The 24,148-nt window shown below is 35.6% G+C and overlaps 1 protein-coding gene across 3 annotated transcripts in view; it reads right to left on the bottom strand.

Annotated features, from left to right (window-relative positions):
• hace1 (HECT domain and ankyrin repeat containing E3 ubiquitin protein ligase 1) overlaps positions 1 to 24,148 on the bottom strand; it is a 58,533-nt gene that overhangs the window by 17,322 nt on the left and 17,063 nt on the right. For 2 of the 3 annotated variants that reach the window (XM_088938226.1, XM_088938243.1), the window contains exons 9-18: positions 23,954 to 24,055; positions 23,758 to 23,864; positions 22,485 to 22,737; positions 21,072 to 21,409; positions 18,808 to 18,876; positions 18,625 to 18,712; positions 16,696 to 16,807; positions 8,850 to 8,947; positions 6,922 to 7,009; positions 767 to 916 (exon numbers count right to left, since the gene is read on the bottom strand). In XM_088938226.1, coding sequence (XP_088794352.1) covers positions 767 to 916; positions 6,922 to 7,009; positions 8,850 to 8,947; positions 16,696 to 16,807; positions 18,625 to 18,712; positions 18,808 to 18,876; positions 21,072 to 21,409; positions 22,485 to 22,737; positions 23,758 to 23,864; positions 23,954 to 24,055 — 1,405 coding nt within the window. The remainder of the gene's footprint in view (positions 1 to 766; positions 917 to 6,921; positions 7,010 to 8,849; positions 8,948 to 16,695; positions 16,808 to 18,624; positions 18,713 to 18,807; positions 18,877 to 21,071; positions 21,410 to 22,484; positions 22,738 to 23,757; positions 23,865 to 23,953; positions 24,056 to 24,148) is intronic. The other variant, XM_088938234.1, reaches the window with a different exon arrangement.

Raw genomic sequence — 24,148 nt, 5'->3', positions numbered from 1 at the left:
AGTACATAACAAATGTGTACTGCTTTATTTGATTGTTTTTACTGGATATTCCACTGTACATAGTTTTACATATTGAATTACATTTTAATTTGTATATATTGCTTCTAATAGTGTCTTTTTTAAAATGATTAATAATAATTTTTAAAATCTTAAAAATACCTGATGGGAAATATCAGAAAGTATTTTGGTGTCTTTGAAGGTAATCCAGTGATACTGGATAAGGATTTTCTAATGTTATCTCAAGCTGCTGGCAGTGCATCAGAAAATGACTGAAAGTGTGCACTTGCATTATTCTTATCTAATTTTTAATGTCACTCTGGTATTATCCATTTAAGTGTGCTATGTATAGCAGTCTATATAAACATAAAAGGGGGAAAAAACATTGTGTACAAACGCAATTTAGACGTTTGTTTGAACTTGACTGTCTGATCTTTTTCAGTTTTATATCTTCAATTTGTTTTTTTTATATTACTGCTTCTATTTTGAATAGAGAACAAAAAAGAAATCACCATGTTAATGCATTTTTTAATTCTCTCCACTCTACTTCAGCACTTCTTTTTTCTATAAAAATCACAGTATTATAATCTGACAAAGAATCTTTGGCAGTTATCAGTTGTCACAATATTCCTCTATAATGAAGAGTAGACCAGTACATATATACAGGGTGCTTCAATTTCTTTTGCCACAGTTGATTCCTTTATGATACATTTAAAACAATAATATGATACTCCAGCACAGTTTAACAGATCATATAAAAATATCTTACCAAGGATATGTTTGTAGAATGATCGGGTGAAATAAATATTGACCAGCTGTCGGTGGTACAAAGCTAATCCCAGAATCTGTCCAGCAAAGCGGAAGTAGTTTAGGTGGTCAGGATTGACAGATGAATTACTATTTGGCTGAAATGTAGTTCCTGAAATGCAAAAAAAGGCAAAAAAATCAATACTGATCTGTCTCCTCAGTTCCGTTTTCTGTACACATAAAAAACAAACCAATTATATTCCAGCTCTGGGTCTGCATCCTGCAGTCTATCACAATTACAGAGATTAAATGCCAAATCAATCATCCTCAATTTAAAAAAAAAGTAAATCACTGATCATTTGTACAGAATGAACAGAAAAGTAAATTCAATGTGTGGATAGGGTTGGAATTTTCACTTTGTTATAATCCTTTTTTCATTTGTTAATTTAAAATCAGTTGTATCACGTTTAGGAGGTAAGGCTTTGATCTAAAAAACAATCATTGCTTAGCATCTATCATATTTGAAATAATTCACTAACATCTGCCTCATAATATAGAAGTATAATACTGAAGAATAATACACCACTCTTCCTGGTTTTATAAATAATATAGGTATGAAAACAAACCAGTAATTCTGAACATAAATGCTAGGAGATAAAGATGTTAAAAATGGATTAAACCTACAAAATTGTCCACAGAAATCAAATTCCTGATACCCTCCCAATGTCATCACCACATTGAGTAACATTGACAACTGATGGAATCAGATGTGTAGAGAAAAACCGCTGTAATGTAAGTTATTTCGCATTCATGCTAACAACTGTGTATATCCAGTACACAATTTGATTACTAGAGAGAAGCCAGTCACCCGTACATTCAAAAAAACAAATTAATTTTTGCAAAAGAAAAACATCAGCAGCTAGTAGCTTTTTTTAAGAAAAGTGCTTGGTTATACGAGACCACTTTTTCCTCACACAGGAGCAACATACCATGTAATAAAGAGGGAAACACGATTTAGGAGAGTGTGAAGTAACTTGAGGTGTTAGTGAATTTGTGCTGATACAGGGCATCGGAAAAACAAATAGTCTAAACAGAGAAAACAGAAGGAGATTGCCATCACATATGTGAAGGTGGATTGTAGAATGCCCTGTGACTATCTGTAGGATGGCATATAGGCACAGAGAGAAGGGAACAGCTGTTAATTAATAGATAAATCATTAACAATGTCCATTCAGTTGCTTGAAAAAATTTTTTGGGACTGTGCAAATATTTTTTTTGTATAAATGGTACAAAATCTCTGTTTATAAAATGTATTATAAGGCCAAAGAAAACCTAAAGATCCTTTAAAGCTAGCTTAATATACAGTATACTGTATATGTATGCAAATTTATAATTAAAAACCAGTTGAACGATTAAAAAAGGACCATTCATAGCACTGAAAAAGTACAAATGTGATCAATACTTCATGGTGCCATCCAATGTCTTACTCAGTTATGCATCACGTATATGAATGAGCTTAACAAACCTGATCTGCAGGGCTGTAGTCAATTCCTGAAATACTTTCACTATCATGAAGACCAGGGAGTGGATTTATTCATCACATCTCGTGAATGGCCAGGTCGGGGCAGAACTGTGATGCACAGGCTTCCTTACCAGTTTAGTAATCTAAAAGCAGTGTAAACGGCTTCCCTAAAATAATGTGATTTTGGAGTGAATTAAAACATAATGTGATTTATGGGAATTAATATTCATAAGTCCCTTCTTGAGAACTGATATATTGGTTAGACAGTATCACTTCTTCAAAAATACTATTGCCTTTTTTAAGATCATCCAGTAGCTCAAATTATAAAACACAGTTTTACAAATTCCCCTTTTTGTTTGCAGATGGTTCAGCTCAAGTATGTTAATATGATTGTATTACTCAAATACACGAAGGCTATTTGAGCGCTATATATACCTAGATGTAAGATTTCCAAAACGTCAGGGAAGAATGTGCCATCTTTTTTGCAAACCACAGTAAATAGTTGACATGAAGTATAGTTTATGTCTTGCTGCTCTCCCATTTTACCTCATGCTGTGGAACTAATGTCTGGAGACTGCCTTGCATATGTTCTACCACTTTAGCAGTTAATTGTCAATTTTTGTTTTCCACACTCCTTTTCACAGCACAAAGTGTCTTGTCTTCTGGATTTGGGTGTCTAGGACACATAAATACTTACCTATTCACTCCTATTGAACTTCATGATCACCCTGTTTACAGTCAGCAGCAGAATATCTAATGTCTAAACAAATTTGCTGCTGGGTTATACCAACAAAAGTCTACACATCTATGTAACTGTTTTCAAAGCCCATTTATTTTCTTATCAATCTCCAGTTTGTAGTGAGGCCATAGCTATTTTTCTGTATTCCTTTATTTCTGGGATATAACTCGATTTGCAGTATAACTAACTTTACTATCTATTATTGTAAAAATCTCACACAAAAGAGCTCAAAAGCAAACAAGCCAGCAAGAGTTATTTGGGGTTATTATCTTCTTAGAATATTAAACTCTGCTTAATCGTCTTTCTCCCAAATGCAGCAATCTGAAGGAATAAAATATTATAGTACTCATAATGATCTATTATTTAACCTGTTTTGTGAAGATTACCAAAGAAAATCTCAACAAGCTTAAACATATTTTACCATTAGCTCCTTTCCTCTCAGCATTTTAAATTAATTGCATTTCCTTTGCAACAACTCTCTAGGTCCTATCATCTCCTCCCACACTCTTTTCATAGCATTTTTAATCTGGTGATGCTCAAATTGTTCTCTTTTCCACCCACTGTTAATCATGTATCGTCCTGTATTTCTGCATGTTTCACAGGCAGCTCATCCTGGAATCACTATCATTATCTTAAACTCAACTTCACAAACTCTGACTTGTCCAGCAGTTTCCATCGCCACCCTATCACCCTCCTCTATCAACAACCTCAATGTCACTCTAGACTCCTGTGTCTCTTACAACCATCACATCTCTTCTTTATCATGTTGCTACTTCTTGAGCAACATTCCTCACAGGCTATTCTATGGAATAGGTCTACAGGAATCCTAAGCCCAACCCTTTATCTTTGCCAATCACTGGCAAAGTTATTTAACAGAATCACAGTAAGTTATTATTGATATGATGAAACCCTGGGGCTTTTTTGGTTACTGTCAAAGATTTCTGCATCCTACATACTTAGCAAACAGCGCTCCGGTAACCAAGTGCTCAACGGCAGAAAAGGATGAAAATGATGAACCATAAGAAGTATCTCAACAGCAGTTCTGGCAGATGAAGACTGCAACACAATGAGACATCCTTGGTCAACATGTTTGCATTCCTTCAAGATGTGTGGGGAAGCTGGAGTGCAATGGTTTTTCCACAAAAAACACGCAACACATTTTATCCCTAGGACATTGTTTGTCAACCAAGTAAGTGGTGGCAAGAGCAGGACAGTGAAAAAGTAAATATTGAAGATAAATCAGTGGTTTTCCTTTAATGTTCTGTATCTATACTACCTGTACACAATTACAGTTATTACGATTTTTTTTGCATAACACTTGCATTGTTGTCTCAGTTTATGCTAGCCACACGCTAACCAAATACCTGTAACAATAAAGCCTATAGCATATAAAAGTAGCAATAGTTTTTCTCTTCTGGTAATTACGCATTAAATTCCTTAACAGGGATTTGATTTCAAACTATCGAAACAATACAACTAGCAAGAACAGTCTCAAATGTGAGGAGGCACATCTTACTAACTGATAACTGACACTATATATTGTACATGCAAACATTATTACTACCTTTACCATAAACCAGCATAGTCTACTTTTTAAAATGCAAGTTCTTTTTCTAACCTTAGCCTAATAATTTTGCTATTTATGAATAGGTTTTCAGCTAGCTTCAAAACAAAATGCAAATTACACAGGCAAACATTCCAGATCAAGTCAAAAAAGAACCTAAAAAAGAAAGTGTGGCAGTTCATTTTAGTAGTTGTTCTCATTTTCATTAAAATAATACATGCTCATTTGTATTTCCCCAGGGTTTTCACAAAGAAAGTCCTCTGAATGTTGTAGTGTTTAAAGCAAATATAACTGCTTTGACATGTGTTTGACATTCACATCTTCAGAAAATCATGAGTCATAAGTAATGTACCATGATTATGTCGATCAAATTTGTTGTACTGAAATAGTCACCAGTGTTACCTCCACACTGCATAATTGGAGTGCATTGCTGTGTAAACTTTGTAGAGCATTTATAAATGTTCTAAGCACCAACAATTTCAAAACCTCCATTATTAATTTTTACTACTATAACAACTTGGACTCTTATTAGTATCGAGCTTGTTATTTGGGAATATTTTATTATAATTGATTAAACTCTTCGAAAAAACCTGATCACAGCTATTCAAGGTAAACTAGATGTTAGCAGCCAATATGAACAGCTGTAGTAGCTAAGCCATGTCAATCACTAATTAAAATCTAATTCAATCAAATTACATTTTATTCCTACTGTTTCTGCTGCAAAATACAGATATATTGGATTAATATCTTTAAAATGGTTAAAATATCAGTAGCATTGCCACAGAATTGTCTTCTTTTGCTTTTTCATCCTCAGTGTTGTTTGCAGTCTTGTTATTATCAGACACCGTAATTATAAACTTCACTCTTTTGTTAAGATATTGATATGTACAGTAGATATTGATCACAATCTTCACTCTACAGCACATACACACTTGTCTCACTGTTTACACATCACAATTTCTATGCAGCAAAACGACACAGCATGTTATTGGCTACAACAAAAATGACGATAGCTGATAATTTAACTACACTTGTCTTTAAAATCCAACCTTTTGTATATTTAGCAGGCTTTCCCAAACTATTTAGGATAGGGGATATACCTCATTATTTAGTGTTCCTCTAAGTACATGTATTTTGGGGTTCATTGTACAGTATAATAAAGTTTTTTTTAGTTTTATGTTAATGATTCTCATAAAAATAAATGAGACATTTCTTTCTTTTACATTACATTCCAATGCTTTCAGAATATTTCAGACATTTAATACTTTCCTGCTACCTCTTCTGTTGAGACTATCTTTCTAAATATATAAGTACCTATTCATTTAACAGAGTACCATTTCTATCATTTTCATTTAGCCAAGTTTCAAGCACTTCCATTAAATAATTTCATGCTCATGCAGTAGCTTGTATTTCTAATATATTTTTCTTAATTCTTGTACTTTTCAATGCCTAAGGCATTTTAGAACATTTTAATTTCAAATACAAATGAAAAATACTTTCATATTCCGGAGAAAATTACATCACTGAGAACAATTCATAAAAATATTCAATAGAAAGTGAAAACACAAACTACATGAAAGGAAAGAAATAAGATAACTAAGAATAAGGTAATTTTAGTCAACTAAGTTGACTAAAATTAAAGATAGGCATCAGTGTAAGAATACTGAGAATAAATTGTGACAGTTACGATGCAGATATGGATCTCATATTACATTAAGAATTTTATATCTTACCATACATAATTCTATATAACACATTTTAAACAACATGAACAAAAACCTTTTTTCTGACCTTATGTATATGTTGCTAGAATCTCTCACATAAACCCAAAATTAGAGAAAAGTACAGAGAACAATCCTGGCACTGTGAAAGATTGGAAGAAGTTCTAGATGCAAATTTCTAAATGGCTGACAAGTCTTAATTATATTTCTATTCAAACATAATAAAAGACTGCTAAGGGCACTATGTAACATCCTCTGGTAGATAACCATAAACTGACACATCCCACCAGGGAACCATTTCATATTTCGCTGCTAAAGATTATGGTTCAGGATACAAACATCTGTGGTGTTCAATCATTGTCAGCCATTTTCCCTTCATATTAACGAACAAGATGGAAAGAATTTCTAATGCTTTACTGCAGTCATCCAAAGAGACAGTACTCACTAAAAGTTACATGTTAAAGTTACTATATTATAAACAGAAGCCTAGCATTAGACCTACCAAATTCAAGGTCAGATATTACTCCAGGCACTGAATAAAAAATATGGTTCCTGAGCAGCTACAGTGGTATTTGTAAAAAAAAACATATTTAAAAAATAAAACTTTAGCAGTTTAGTCAAACTCACTTACCATCAGCAGACTGTGTAAACAAGGCATAATCTGGGTTAATGATCTCATTGGACAGGATATCAAACCATTCACGTACAACACCCTGGCCCTGGCAACAGAGGATATCAAAATGTTATAAGAACAAAGACCATCAAAGACAGGGCGCAAACAGTGTGTCCATCATTCACCATTCATACCCCCTGCAGACCCTCAGAAAGTAAGAGACATCTGAAAGGCATGTGGATCCTGAAGACAGAGCCCCAAAGCAATAAGGAAAAAAGACTCTCCTTTGTTATCCATTCCAGCCGACTGCTGCTTAGGAAATCTAACATATCCCATGTACTTCAGAGGGGGTTTGGGTTGCTTTGTATTTTTCTGTTGAGCTTTGCAGTTGAAAGAGTTTTGCTTCTTTTGGCTACACCCTTCTGAAAAGTTACATGATAACATAAGGTATTATCTGGGATCCCTGAGCCAGCTGGGTTTTTTAGCCCCTCTATAAGTAATGCTCCTACATTTTGAATTGGATTCTGCACAGTACATAGCATTCTTTACTTCTACACTAGTGAGTTATTACATACACTGGCCACATAACCTTCATTAATGCTGTGTCATGAAAGGAACTAGCTTTGCAATTATGGATTTGAAAATACTTTCGTTTGATGACCTCCAAGTCAGCTTGTGACCTAGATTACTTATCTCAACAACAATATAACGCATTACAAAGTTGAAGGATTCTCTGAATTTGGGCTTTGACGATTTAAATTGAAGTAAATTGGGTGAAGGCCATTGTGAATCTTTACATATTTGAATAAATTCAACAAAAGCTAAGAATTCAAACATTAAAATTTAAATGTGAATTGTATGTCACTTGCACTTTCTGATGTAGTTTCTGCTCCTATACTCACCAGCTTTGTACTACATTAACAATTTTTTACAAATCCATAATTTATATGCACGCATATTCAGGCAGTGGGCACAAAATTGAATCAGCAAGGTAAACTCAATGATTAGGGTGATGGGCCACCACGTACATCCACTACAACCTGTATGCATTGTGAAATAGAGGCTACCAGCATCTGGAATTCAGTAGGAGGGATGCAGCACCATTCTTCTGTTTACTGAAAAGTCAATAAACACATGCCCGGCTGTTGGAGCTGGAAATAGCAGTCTCCGGCATTGTTCCAGAAAATGAGCCCCACTATGGTATCCCACTCTATGGTGTTCTCAACAGACATTGCAGTTACTTAATTTGCAGCTGCTTGCCTGTTTTGCCTTGTACCTTGTACAGATATCACAATCCTGGAGTATGTGTTTTGTTAAGCTGTATTGGACAATATATGCCAAATGCCCCCCAGATTTCATTAAACTCTCCATATGCAAACAATATTTTTTATAGATGGCCCTCAGCATAGGATATCATTTGCTTAAGTCACATATGAGCCTCACCTGTATGGAAGCTCTTGCTTTCAGTATACTTCGAGTTCCTCATTATTCTACTGCATCTGAATACTGAATGAAAACTATAGCATGCTGTCCTCAATAAAATCAACTATGTATGTATTCATGTATCTTATCCTTTTTTCAAATCAGCTCTTTAAGCATTACTGCTTTACTTTAATTACCAATGTGTTTTCTTATACAACCTTTTAATTTCACTGAAGTACAAACATAGCACAACGCAATATGGCCAACTGCTCCTGAGACTAGAGATTAAAGTGTTAAAAAGTCAAGGTTTAGCTGTGGTGCCTTTATTTCCAAACAAACCTTGAGGTGTTGTGACAGGAAAAAAATAGAATCATAGGGCAGAGAAAATGGGCTAATTTGTTTGATTTTTTTTTTGTCATTTCCTAAATTTGCTTCTGCCGGCTTGACTCAGCCTTGCAAACTCCCTGCATGTCATCTCATTTAATTGTCTTTTATCTCAGAATATTTTCTGTGTGTTTACCCACCATCCCTTCTTCTCCATGGAAACGCACTGCAATCCCTTGCTTCAACTTCTCATTACTTGATTTAGACACAACTTCACAGCTGCTCCGGAAAATAGATTCTGCAAAATAAAACAGCTAACTTTGTTTTTATTTAAATGAGGGTTCTCTGGTGATCAAAACGAAAACTATTCAAATGAAACAATACTATTTAAGTACATTGCTGTAATGTTTATAACAATGTAGCAATAAGAAGCTAATCTTTTACATATGAATTGTTCATTGATACACTTTGAAGATAAAATGAAACAATACAGGCTTCTCTATTCCCAGTGCACTGTCAATAAAAAATTATTGCTCCTGTTAAAGTTTAATTTTAATCATCCCAATTAGGGGTCTTTCTACATGCTGCCGGACCACCTGGGGATACATTTAGTCAAATGCTTAAAATGTTAAGTTTTGCTGTAACACTGTTTTTCAGAAGGATATTTAAGAAAAAAAACTCACGCAAATATCTGATTTGGGAATCGGGCACAATGTTCTTAAAGTATTAGCCTAATTAAATAAAAAGTGGTTGTGGTAACCATGGAAGTTTTCTTTTCTTAAATATTTTAACAATCTACTAAATTTGATCTAAACCCTGGCAGTCAAATATGCATCTCCAACACAAGAGTACTTCTAAAATATTTCCAGCAGTAATACAAAAAGGAACTTTTTCTTTTTTGCTAAGCAATTAGACCAGCAAAATTCAGTGCTTTTAAATAAAAAAAATCTCTATCTTTTCTATAAAGGTCTGTCCAGGAAGAAATCCACTTAAAGAACAATGTAATAATGTAATAAATTTAGTCAATAATTTCATCTTCAATTCTTTAAATAAGGTACTAATTTATTAAAGAACCCTTTGGGGTGGCACAGTGGTTAGCATTGCCACCTCACAACACTTGGGTTCTGGGTTCAATTCTTGGGGCACTATCTGTGTGGAGATCTGTGTGGGTTTCCTCTGGGTACTCCGGTTTCCATCCGCAGTCCAAAGACATACTGGTAGGTTAATAAGCTTCTGGGAAAACTGACCTGGTGTGAGTGTGTGTGTCTGTTTGTGTCTGTGCATGTCCTGTGATGGAATGGTGTCCCACCCAGGGTGTATCCTGCCTTGCAACCATTGCTTGCCAGGATAGGCTCCGGCAAAAACCTGGATCCTGTACTGGATGAAGTTGCTAGAAAATGGATGAATAGATTTTTTTCTGTTTTATTCTTTGTGCATTTGTGTCTGCTGGTTTTTCTTGCCTGAGTACCAAGGGTTCTATATCTCAGCTTGAGGGTCAGAAACATAGACAGCATATTTTGCTGCTAAACAGTATGTAAATACTTTGCACGCCTACCCTCATCCATAACATTTTAGTCATCTGTAATAACATATGCCAGGACCACAGTATTGCTTATGGCAAAATTCAGACTTATTAGAACACGTTCACTTGTCATTTATGAAGCTTTCCATGCAAAATATATTAACCCACTGCAGTTACCGTTTTAACCAAATACACAGTATATGAATTGAAGTCAAATGTAACCACATTTCAACAGTTCTTGGAAATGTTTTTAGTCTTTGGATTGCCTTCTTGGAATTATGAATTATCTGCCAAGATAGCATCTTTCTATGTTAAATAGCACAATAACAATTTTGAAATATTTACAAATGAATCATAACTCCATAAATCATGCAAAGAGCTACCAAAAACAAACAAAAAATTCTCACCCAGTTTACAGTGATACAATTTCTTATGATATTTGAAATTATTTGCATATTACAGTCACAAGTAATATTGTACAAACTGAACACTTTGTGCCTATCTGGAAAACTAATATTTTATTAAATAGTATCGTTCACAACAAATCAAACCACAGAGGAAAATAGGTATTCTAATAATTTTCATTTATTATTATATATGAAGAAAATGTATTATATTGAAGAGATTAGAGATTTTGAATTTTCCATTTTTAATATGCATACAGTGTCAGCATGAAATCGTATATCTCCCTTTAGAAAACCATGAACTTGCCAGCAATTAGCCATAGCACAGAAAGAAACAAAGTGGATGAGATCACTTCACTGACTGCTGCATGTGCAGTGATTATGTTTTGAAGAAAAACAACAATCTGAAAGCAGTAAGAAGAGTGGATTTAGTACTGTAATAGCAGCCTGAACCAAGTCAATTAAAACATATTCTCAACTTGACATTCAATTTTGAGAAACGTATTTTTAATATCATATAATACTGCATAAGAAGTGTCTGAAACAATGCGCTATTCATACTTAATTTGCAACAACTGTGGTTCATATATGCTACTGAAAGCTGCTAATATACACCAAATTCATATCAGTTTGTTCTCTCTGGTGACACTGAAACTTTGGTGACACCGGACTTTTCAAAGCTTGCAAGAACAGCATGCACTCATTAAAATTTTGCAAAAGGAAAAATGAGCTGCAAAGCAAATCCACAGCAGCAGACTGTAAAATAAAGGGTACCAACTGCAGGAACTGAAACATTCAGAACAAAGAACATTTCTAAGAAGCAGATAACAAAAGTTATGCTTGAACATATAACAAGAGATTGCATGCAAGTGAAAGGGGTAGATAAGATTTGATTCATGGTACGGTAATACTGGATGTGTTCAGTCCTTCCTTCAATTCACTATAGTGCATCTTGAGACTGGAAACTTTCCTTCAGGAGAGCAGACATAGGAAGGGTTACTAAGTCATGCTCTTAGTTTAAATAAATGAGGGGTGATGACAACACTGAAGCTAACTGTCTCCTCTCAATACTTCTTATTCACAGGTTAGTAATAATATTGTAACGCATACGGCCTCCATTGCTTGCGAGAGCTGAGCCAGCTTACCAGAGTGGTGACGTCACCGCCCTTCCCTGTGAATAGCAGGGGCCGCAGCCACTGGGATGAAGGGAGATTTCCCTTTTGCTCAAGAGGACGGGCCCCTGTTGAGTGACGCCTGAGGCCCGGGTTCGAGTCCCCGACAGTGGGGGGCTGACCTGATGCGGCAGCGGCTAGGACGCCCACGTGAACCCCGAAGCGTTACAATATATTTATGTTACATGTGATGTTCGAGTTTGTTATCTCTGAATATATGCAAAGTTTCTCTTTACGTAGCAGTGGAGCTGATAACTATTCTTTGTTGCGTACGTCACTTTGTTAGTTTAGAATAAATGAGTGACAATGAAAACACTGAAGCTAATGCCCTCTCAATACTCCATATTTATAGTTACAGCGATCCCATGCTTGTATTGCTGGGACCTGTAACACAAGCCCTGATCTTGTCCCACTGAAAATCATAAAGTATCAGGAAGAATTTAGATATGCCCCTATGAGTACTGGTGTAAGAATGTGTAAGTCTGAGAATTTTGGGGGCCTGTTTTTGGGGTGTAGGCATTTTGTTAGAAAAAAACATTTAGGGAAAAATGTTTGATTTTACTCTTTTGAAAAAGGCTGGATACAATTAAGAGCCTTGCCCTAACCAGCACATTGCTGTTTTCTCCAATTCAGTCCCTGTCAGATATAAGATTTGGTTTGAAATATTGTTTAAGAAAAGTTTATCGACTCTGCTAATTTGGCTTCAGGCCTATGTAAACAAAACCATGGCACCAGCCATGCACAGCAACCATGGGGTTTACAATGTAAGTGTGATGTTTTCAGATTATTGAGTGCCTTAGGTAAGTAAAGAATGACTCACTTCACAAGGATATCTATCAATACCTCACCTAGAAAAGGACATTCTTGTTTACTTCCAAGGGGCTTTATGTCTTGTCTAAGTGTGTTTATGGTACAGAGGGCAACCTGACATTATGGTAATTTAGCTTAGTGAACCACAAAGATAAAATAGTTCTACAGAATGCATGTGTGATGCCCTAAGAATCACTGAGAGAACCTCCTGTTGCCAATTAAACATATTTCATTTCCATAATCCAGTTAGTCAAGCACAGCTGAAAAGAATTTAAGAAATTCTGAATATGCTTCTGCGAAACAATCTCCAAGGCCATTTGTATTTGGAATGGCAATGACTTTGATATTATTTTCTTAAATCACAATTAAAATAATTGAACAATGTCCCCTATGGTAGTTGCAAAATATATATTTTGTGCAAAACTGATATTCTTTAGATTCTTTAGTGTTTTATAATACTTGTGAGGAAGACAATTAGTAGAAGTATTTTTTTAAACAACATCTCAATCTCTACTAATAAATCTAAATACTGTGTTTTTTTACTGCTGGGAGTATGCATCCTGTCAAAACATTTTTATTTGCCATGACTTCATCAATAGGCAAGCACATGGCACTGCAGGACAAACAAAAAGTATTGTAGAGTGAATTGATCAACCATAACCACAAACATGGGCAACCAAAGCTTAATGATCTTAACTATTTACATTGGGGGCTAAGTCCAACAAACCGAGAGCCCAAGTGCAGGTTTGAATTATTTAGTCCAGAGGAATTCTGTTGTGAAAGCTTCTCCACTCACAGCCTACAGCAACACCCTTAGGCTGCTGAAGAGACATCTAGTTTCCTGGGTGTGAGATGGAGTAGTTCCATTCGGGATAATTCAAACTCTGGTTGAAGTAGACTATCACCTGTTGTCCATCAGACTGCCCTTGCACCAAGCACTGCCCCAGTGCCCAAAACACTGAAACTGGTGTCTAGAAGTAGGGGCTCCTCACAAGCAGGGTCTGGTGAGGGTGCTGTCAGCCAGAACTAGGGGCAGGGAGAGAACCTCCTTGAGAGCACAGAAAACTTCCTTGTAGTCTTCTATCAAGGCAAAGGGACCCCACTTATCCATCAGACAGTGCGTCAGACTGCAAGCCCCTAGAAGGACCTACAGTAGTAGGACATGAAGCTTTGGAACCCCTCAGAACTCCATCACTGTGTTGGGGAATATCCAGATCATAGGCACAGCAGCCTATGCATGCAATCCGTAGTGTCTGAGGTGTTGTCTTGGAAGATATCTGGTCACGTACAGCACAATATAGCAATGGTGAGCCTTTCATAAGAGTATCATTCTCACTGTACTTCCACATGCTGATATTTTTGGGTCTAAAAGTGCTATGCTCCATTCCAGATATTCTTCTGCATCCAGTTCAATTAAGAACCATAATTTTCCTGGAGTTTATACTGATGTTGCCTTTCTTCATGTTTTCTCTTACCATATCTTGCAGAAAGGTGATATCCACAAGGCTACCCAATAGGGAGTGATGAGGGAGACTATGTTTAGGGCATGTTTCCTATCCCCCTCCCCAAAAAGGGTGAGCCGGGCTGATCCCAGTCGCAGTTACAACTGCTGATATGCACTTCTTCTTCAACCCAAGAGTGCCTCTGTGCCAGTTCATGACTAGGAGCTTCTATTCCCTGTTATGCCATTGAGTACTGGGTTACTAGAGGTACACTTGCTTACTATGCTGTATTATTTAATTGGTGATGATATTGTCCAAAGCCACTAAGAATTGTGACTATTTAGACTGGGCAATTTACCGAAGCAAAGTAAATGGAGTATCTTGGTCAGGGGTACAACAGCAGTGCTGCACCTGAAAGGTGAACCTCCAACCTTCCAATTATGACCCCACAGCCCTACCACTACCTGGCAGTCTATGTTACTTATTGTCCAGGTTTTACACAAGGTAAGGGAGCAGACTTTGGAACTCTAAACTATGTTAAAAGGCATACACAAAATAAGGCAAGAAAGAATGCCTATTGTGCTCACCTACAACTTATACTTATTTTACCAATCTAACGCTATCTATTTGGTAAATGGTCTGAAAGCAGAGGGAAAATATTACAAAGCTCTTCCTGAAATTCTCCCCAACAAACAAGACAAGCTGTACTGGAACCATCACTGCTAAGCTACATTTACTGCCATTGAATATCTTGGAATACCAAATTTATACCTTGAACCAAATTCTAATAAAGAAAAAAAAATCAAATGCTTTCATTTAATACACATTCAAAATGGTATCATATGATATAAAGGATCCAAGGCAATTACCAGCCAATACTTAATTACTGATCTGTAAAGTTACCATGAATATTTTGCCCTAACCTAAAGACACAACAATTGGTTTATCAATCAAGTGTCAAAGAGTAACAACTGAATGAATGTTTGCTAAAAGAGGTATTCCACATATCTTCAATCAATTTTGAGCATAAAAACTGTTTCATATTCAATGAATCATGTATAACTGCAAATTGAAAATTTATCTTGCTACAGTTTTAAAAGTTTCCTACAGTTTCTCATATAGTTCATTCTAGGGCTAGGCGATATGGCCTAAAATTTTTATCACGGTATAATTTTAATTTTGGACGGTAATGATAGTACAAGACTTGGAGAGTAAGTTTTTATTGCCTGGAGTTAACTATTAGGTTATTATTAACTGTTGGTTAGCTACCGTGTTGTCTCTTTAATTTTAAAATTTAAATTTCACATTGAACTGAAGTAGAAGTCGAACATTTTAAGAACATTTTTATTTTGCAGAACTGACGCTGGGACATTTCGTTTTGAGAAGTAGCTGCTCAGACTCTTCTTTTTCTGATTGTGGTCCAACTTTTAAAATCTGAACCATTTCCAATCAACCGAAGATGCACCATTCTTTTCAACAATTTTCTCGCTTGTTCCCGTCTCGCAAAAGCTGCCTTTCTCCATTTCTCCGCGTATTTGTGTTTGCAGACAGGCACACCAAATATGTGCGTTTGTTTTCACGGAAAAGGGAAGAGGACACCGTGTGTTTTTATTGGCCGCAATGACCTCAGATCCATCATAAACCGAATGTCAGAACCACTGAAGATCAATAATTCTGAATCTATCAGATTTCCAAATATCAGCAAGATGAACATTTTCAGAATTTTATAATTGGAGCTAAAATATGGCAGAATTTTAAACTATGACAGGTCAATAGCAAAAATTTCCCAACCCCGTTTTGCAACGATGCTGGCGGAGCAATCTAAGTAAAAATCAAAATCAATTCTCTACCGGTTTTAAAAATTTTGGAAACTTAATGTCTTCATTATGCATTCAATGTATACAGAGTAAATTTTGAGATCTATGTTGGAATTGTTAATTTTTTATTGTGCTGTAAATGTTGTCTCTTCTATAAGAGAACAAATTAATTTGTCCTCTCCTTTATATTTCATTAAAATTCAAGCAATTGGTTCTCAATATAGATGGGGCATGTGATCAAGGAATAAAAATGTTTTTACTGTGCTTTCAGGGCAGTTCAGTATGTTGATGAAAGGACAGTTTTCTGGTATAACTGGCATTTTGTTCACTTCAACAGGGGCTCTCAGAACATTCTTATGAAACCAGTGCTGGGAAAAGTGTTTTGGCCACAAAAACACCAAATATATAAAAACATTAAAATCTATTATTAAACATGCCTTCCTTCAAATGAAATGATTAACTTTTAAAAGAATGCTCAATAATATAGGAATATTTTTTAGAATTGGAGTTCTGCAATTTTAAAGAAAAAAATGAAAAATTGAAATTACAATTAAGAAGTTGCAGAACACATTGTGTGCAACACATTTATGCATCATGTAAATATATATTTAAATGCTTGTAATATTTTAACATAATAATGGGCCAAGTCAACAATACCATCATGCTAAAGGGGGGATCTGCAAGACACATATGTGTTCTATAATTTAAAAAGACAAAGAAAGATTTTAGGGGACAAAAATTAAAAGCTAATGAACCCTGATTAATAAGCTAATGAACCATGTCTTAAATGATCCAGCACAGGATTTGAAATCCTAGTTGTGTTGAGTCCTGGGTTCAGCACAATAAAAATGCTAATAAAGATGCATATCATTAAAGTACCTCTGTGAACAAGGAGAATGTCGTTCTCATTGACGGGTCTGTGCACCATATCAGAGTCAGGCTGACCGGCGTGGAGATGCTCATAGAACCACTCGCATCTGTCTTTGAATGGCTGTAGGAAACAAGGACATGAAAAATGACAGCTCATTAGCAAATGTTAATTACCCATCCACAACTTCGGCGAAGGGAGCAAACCATTTCAATTTCAAACAATTAGCCTCTGTTCTGGCACTTTTAAATAATGAGCTCTGGAGATACCCAATGTGGTAATTAATACATTTAAAAAGTACAGAATAATAATGCAAAACAAAACTTGCATGTTGAGTGATTCTTCAAAATGTTTCTTCAAAGGTATTTCTTTAACTTGGTTAGAGAGAACAAGAAAATTGGCAAAATATTACCCCTCAGTAGAATACAATGAAAAACATACAGTTACAAGATTACCATTTCTACTAGGAAAATCAGAAGAATTTTAACCAGAGGCAAAAATTTGCAACACCAGGTTAAGATTTGTTATTTAAAGGATCTGAATTTTGCCAGCAGCCATATCACCCTGGCAGCCCACTGAAGCTAAGCAGGTGTGAGCCTGGTCATTACCAGGATGGGAGACCTGGGAAAAACTAAGGTTGCTGCTGGAAGTGGTGTTAATGGGACCAGTGGGGGGCGCTCACCCTGCAGTCCATGTGGGTCCTAAGCCACAGTATAGTGATGGGGCCACTATACTGTAAACAGGTGCTGTCCTCCGGATGAGACGTAAAACCGAGGTCCTGACTCTCTGTGGTCATTAAAAATCCCAGTGTGTTTCTCGAAAAGAGCAGTGGTGTTACCCTGGCGTCTTGGCCAAATTTCCCATTGACCTTTACCAATCATGGCCTCCTAATAAAACCCATCTATGAATTGGGTTAATCACTCTGTTTCTCCTCCCCACTGATAGCTGATGTGTGGGGAGCGTTCTGGCGCACTATGGCTGCCGTCATATCATCCAGGTGGATGCTGCACATTGGTGGTGGTGGAGGGGTCCCCATTACCTGTAAAGCGCATTGAGTGGTATGAACAGAAAAGCCCTAAATAAGTGTAAGCAATTATTATTATTATTAAGGGTGTGTTCACTTAAATTTGTTTGGAATGAGACACATTTAGTCAGTCGACATGACATGACATCTACAAAAAATATATAGCACCTATATCTTTAAATCAAAGTCTATGGATGTGGCAATATCATTTTAAAATACTATTACTCCAGTTTAAATTCTATGAGAAAAGCCTCATAACTTTGTAGAGGGTATGTGCTACAGTACCTTTTCAGTAGCACAAACTGAAACAATCTGGCATGGGAGCCAATCATTAACTCATACACAGTGTTAGTACCTGACATTTTGGCTGCAACTATATAATCTCATATCATTCGCTTTTCATTAAAAAAATCATCAAACAACTCCCCTTTTTTCTGTAATTGAAATAACTGGGGTAGCCCACACACTACTGTTAACACATCTGTTTTTATCTCTAGCTTTGTAAAAGGGCTGTATAATGTGTGGTGAAACTCAGCAGCACCTGCAGAAAGTGAACTGCATTAGCTGCCCTTTTGAGATTTAAATAGATAGCCTTTTGGTGGCAAGATGACAGCTTAATAACTTTACACCTGCAAGTCTGTGAGGTGTTACAGCGAAAAGTGGGATCTGTTTGTTCAGCATTAGCTGGCCCATAAAACATTGGGTTTTTTTTTCAATTATAACTGACTTTAAATAGAGCTGAGTTGCAGGAAAAAAGCCGACATTAAGCTTTAAATTTGATAAACATTGTCTATAGATTTGTCTTTTGACCCTCAAAGGATAAGCATTGAATGTTTTAGATTACAGGAGTTTAATCTTGGAGAAAAAATGACTTATTCAGCACAACAGATACTGAATTCAAATAAGGGTGCTTTACCTGGGCTTTTATGATATGCATGAACCTCGACATCAATTCAGGGCACTCGAGGAGGAAGTGAAAATGGTTGAAAATTATTTTGGGGTTTCTGAAAAACAAAACACATATTATGTTTCTGACTTCTGAAACGGTTACATTTTTTATTTTTCTACACCGTTAGCTGGAGAGGCATTGCACACCCACCTGGTAACAAAGCATTTCAGCACTTCATCATGCTTGCAGACAAACTCTATGAACCGAGGCGATGTCATTCTGTATAAGGAAGCGAAAACATGGAAATAACATGGAAAAACTGCACTTACATTGAAAAAATCAAGACGTACTAATGCTAAAAGCAATTTAGCAATAATGCATGTATGCAAAAATCTAGAGCTTTCACAAATGCAACCCATGCAAAACTCAGGAAGGATGCAGTATGCTTAAAGAAAAGTTGTATACTGTAACTCTTAATATATCAAAATAAAAAATCATCCTGATTACCAGCAATATTGTTTTCAATACTTGAATATTAAGCAAAATAAATTCTATTCATTTTTGATCATATTATAAAATAAAAGAAATATACTACCTTTAGAAGGTTAAATAAATTATTTTCCTGATGCATCAAAGTCTGATACTCTTCGCAACACATTCTACAAAATATATTTCAGCACACTTAAATATTTTATTTATTGCATTGAGACCAATTGGAAATAAAAGTATTGTACAACTACACACCTGGAATTCAAATACAATAGAATTTGTTTTCAGAGATGTAGAGTATTCAGTGTAATCATTGAAAGATGCTTCAAAAAAACATTATTCAATAACCACTAAGTCCAATATAAGATCGAGCAGAACCCAACAAACAATAGGATAAGGCAGGATCTTTCAATTTGTTAAAAAAATAACACTGGATAAAATTAAATGTTGTGTCTTTTACCTATAAAATTATGAATAGATTAGTTTAAAGATTTCAAAGTCCTGCAACTACTAATTAAAACTCATCATTGAAACAAAGACCAAAGACCAGAGATAGTAGATTTACTTTTTTACACAGATAATCAAGACTGAATGGAGCAAAACTGTACAACCATGGTGTTAAAGATAATTCTCTGGGATGCATCAGGTAATGGCTTGATTGGATTCTTCAATCAGCATGCTGCTAGGTATTAAGAAAAACTCGGGTGCCAAACAGCTTCCTGTTGTTTGTAACCTTTCTTATGACTTTATACGCATGTGAAGATTGCTTTTACAGATATCGAAAATTATGTTTGAGTATTAGAAATGGTAGTCCTTTTTGAAGAAAGTGTATTCAAAAAAGGACTGGTCTACATTCAATCACCTCCAAGATGCCCTGTATTGTCAATGTAGCAATAGATTGTTTATCAAACAGTTGGACCAAATATGTTGAATTTTAATGTGAATAAACATACAAATTTAACTTAGAGAATTAGAGAATTCACTTGTGTACTAAATGTGGTGCCAGAATCTCAGTCTTAATTACCTGGCAGTCAAACAGTCCATATGGCAGTTATCTTAAGTTTCAAGTTAACAGCAAAGACTTTAGCATGATCTTCTTTTTAAATGCAAGCATAAAATATGTTTCTAAAAAAGTTTATTATATAAAATTTTAATTAACTGTTTTTCAAACTTGTACGCTCAGGTTTGTGAAACCAAAACAACTAATACAATATTGTGCAGTCTGTTATAAAAGCATATTTATATATTTATATAGCTACTCTTAGCACACTACGACCTTGCCTTATTTCAACTTCACTCCTTAATGAATTTCTTCTGACACAGTTCCTAATATGCTATGGTGTCATAAGGTGTAAGTGAAAGATATTGACAGGTTTGTACGGAGTTACTTGTCTTATTGACCAGATGGCTGGGAGATTTCCTAAAGAAAGAATGGTGTAGCGGCTTGAGCTCCATGGAACTAGGGGATAGATCTTAAAGGACTAATCCCCAGAAAGAGCTTTCCTTGTATTGTAAATGAATATAAGTCAGATTATATTTGACTCTCTTCAGGCATTGTTTTCTAAGTTTCTACTACTTTTCAATGCATTTGACAGAGGGTCTGAAACTTTAAGAGATTTGTAACATCACAGGTTTTGGTGTTATCATTTCTCCGAATGCACACTTGCAAAGCCCTGTCATGCTGAAATGAAAACCCCAAAACAGAGCCAAACTATCCACTTTTACAACATCTTTAAAATATCTTGCTTTTTTTTTTGCACCAGCGTCAGTCCCTGCATGACGCACCAGATTCCAACCTTTCTGCTGCATTTTGCTTTTGGTTTGGTGTCGGACACTTGTATTTGTATCCTAGCTTATGACTGAAGTGTTACATGACACAAAGTCTGGACACCACAACAGCAAGATTTTTTAGAAGTACTATTTCAGGGAACAAAGAACATTCAACAGGCAAGTGGATTCCTTCCACAGTTCACGAACGCTCTTACCCCTGAGGCATCTGACAAGAGCAGCACAAGTAGAAGGCTTGGATGACAGCACTAAGTCGATTGGCTGTCATGGATATGACATCCTCGCCGTCAGCATAGGCCTCCGGAGCCTCAATGATCACCTCTGCATCCAGCTGGGCCTGGCTTGCAGGTGTGATGGCTTGAGGACGTGCCTTATTGTCACCCACCACTGACGCAGCAGAGGAATCAACTTCTCTTTGCTTTAGTAAAATGGAGGTGATGTTGGCACCTGAAGCTGGATCCCTTTTGTTTTTCTCCAGCTCTGTAGCAATTAAAACCAGCCACTCATCAAGGGAGTGCCAGAGTAACTCCAAAGGCTTTAAGGGAAAAAAAAAAGACATGTCACAAACCCCTCAAAACTAGATAATAAGAAAATTTGCTTTCTGAGACAATTTTGATCTGACTGCCACATATGCTCTTCTATTCCCAAAACAAAAACATGGGAGTATGCTTTCAATCTTTAATGCCCATTTATACAGATAAGGTTTAGCTGTACACTAGGGTATTTGCCTCCCATTTGCATTTCAAAATATCCTTTTAAGACTTTAATTGTGAAAATTGAAAATTTCATGGTTTTCATACACAAGGAATAACACAGGGGAAGTATCAGATGCAAAGCACAGGACCTGCAGAACAGAAAAGCCTTAAAGCTTAGGAATTGGTGCCCTCTTCAGGAAGATATGTCTCACTGCACTTAATACAGAATCGTTTAAACTAGGTCTACGGTCTAGAAAATAAATGAAAAAAACAGGAACAGAAAACTATAAAAAACAGTTGAAGATCTGTTGGTTTCTAGTTTTAAAAATTCAGATTCTCTTTACTGTTCAAAATCATAGGATGAAACTTATTCAGGATATGTGATTCAGTAATCATTTCATTCCTTGCATATTTCAAGCTTTGAAATGTGTTACACACACACAAACATTTGTCCTCTAAACTAGGAGACAAAATCATATATGCTGAGGAAAGATATAACTATTTTTACAGCTGATAGATTATGCAGTATTCTACAAAATAGTAGGGGGAAGGCTTAAATAACAACAGTCAATTAAATAAAAGTTGTAACGTTTTACTGCTAATATCACAATTAAACATGTATATGATAAGTATTTATATGATACAGAACTGGAAGAAATTTTACAAGAAGGCAATATAGAAATGTTAGGAATTGCAACTAAATACCCACTATGAGTTCCAGCGTTCTAGCTGATAAATAAATCAAGTAACTGGAGTACTACATGTGTTTCAAACATAGTATATTAAAATTTAAGAAAATCAGAAAAGGCAATTTGAAAATATGAAAGACAGAAGGGAAAACTATTGATTAAAGATCGCTGGTTGAAATGATTGCCAATTACTAAGATAGTCATGGGGACGTGGTCCAAAACTTACTTCCTGTTCAGGAGAAGTCTGATATATGTTTGCATGCTCTTTGAAACACGTCTCTTTAACTCCAATAACGTCATTCTTCCTAACGTCATATACTTTTCTGACCTTGAACACTTGACTTCGTGGTGTTTTATTGCCATTGTAACCCATGTCATTTCCATTACTAGGCGAGGAAGGGCCAAGACGGAAGACGTGGCAGAATATCCGCACAATTCTCAAGAGACTCTTCATCTGAGCTTCATAATTACTTGATAAGCTACAGAAAGGACAACATGAGAAAGCAAATGAAAAGTATAACTTGTACTTTTTCTTACTGACATTTACAAAAAAATATTAATTCCTAGAGGACATGCAGAATGTTCTTTTATATTTAGCAAAGAAGTACAGGACATGTAATGTGGAAAGCAGTCACTATCTTGAGTTTATTGTGACAAGTTTGTTTACAGTCTCTGAATTCATTTCTCAAGTGCTGTTGCTTAGCAATAAATGGAATCTAAATTCATGTTAATAACCAAACTTCCAGACCACACATACATAAGGGTCATTAAGCCTTTCTTTCTAGTGGTTGTTGGGTTATTTGAATAATTATCAATAAACCAATAAAAACCATTAAAAATAACCAGGAGATACAGGCAAAGGCCAAAAACTCATCTATGTAGTGCCAATAGCTAAAATCTGTATAAAGCTACAATTGCACGTACAGTGTCTTGCAAAAGTATTCATATCCTCACACAGTTTTCCATTTTGTTGCTTTAAAGTTTGCAGTCATTGAATTTTAAAGTAGTAATTAATGTTATATACACAACTTACTAGTCACATTCAACGCAAAAAAAATAAGTAAAAAGCTAATTAAATTGAAAGAAAAATGGAAAAGTTGAAGATATGAAAAGTTATATTTCAGAATTTTCTTTTTAGCTGTTGCTGACATTTACTGCATGTTATCTTACCCTTAGTCTTCAGTTTGAGTATCCAGGTTTTTAAAAATCTGTTAAGTTAAAAAATTGTATGCATCGTTTTATAATTTCACAATTTGGGACACCACAGGAAATGTGTGAATACTTTAACAAGACACTACATAAATATCAGTAAACATTTATTATGCATCATGACTTGTCAAGATCTTTCTGACGAACTCGTCTAGAACTAAGAATTTGTTCTAGATGAGGACTACTTTTGCTATGGCAGGACACATTTGATTTTAATATTCAATACCAAAATCAAAATTACAACAGATAAATTCTTATGCATACTGGGTGTGACTACTGGGTTTTTTTACCTTAAAAGTTTATGTCCATTTGTTGTGGCAACTTCAGCGAGGCCTGTGAGAATCTTCTGATAATGGCTTTCACTCTGTTGAGAAACATGCTCTAGGACTTGACGAAGCTGGAAATAAAATACAGATACCGTGTATACAGTAAGCTCAGTATTTGTCTGATGGAAATAAACAGATTCAATCAATTAAAGCACTATACCATGTTCTCCTTTATATCATCATTTTGTGTCATCTGGATGAGGGTCTGGAATAATCTTCCATGATGCTGTATTAAGATTTCACAGGTTTCCCCATAACCACCCTGAAAACAACACAAAAACACTAAAAAACATACATACACTGTAAACACATGCATGCAAACCTGCAGCAAATTAATATTCTCTTGTTTAGTTTT

The sequence above is a fragment of the Atractosteus spatula genome, chromosome 2 (assembly GCF_055471065.1).
Source record: "Atractosteus spatula isolate fAtrSpa1 chromosome 2, fAtrSpa1.hap1, whole genome shotgun sequence".
Classification (NCBI taxonomy): Eukaryota; Metazoa; Chordata; class Actinopteri; order Semionotiformes; family Lepisosteidae; genus Atractosteus; species Atractosteus spatula.
Note: the sequence above shows the minus strand (reverse complement) of the source record. Positions and strands in the feature narration are given on the sequence as shown.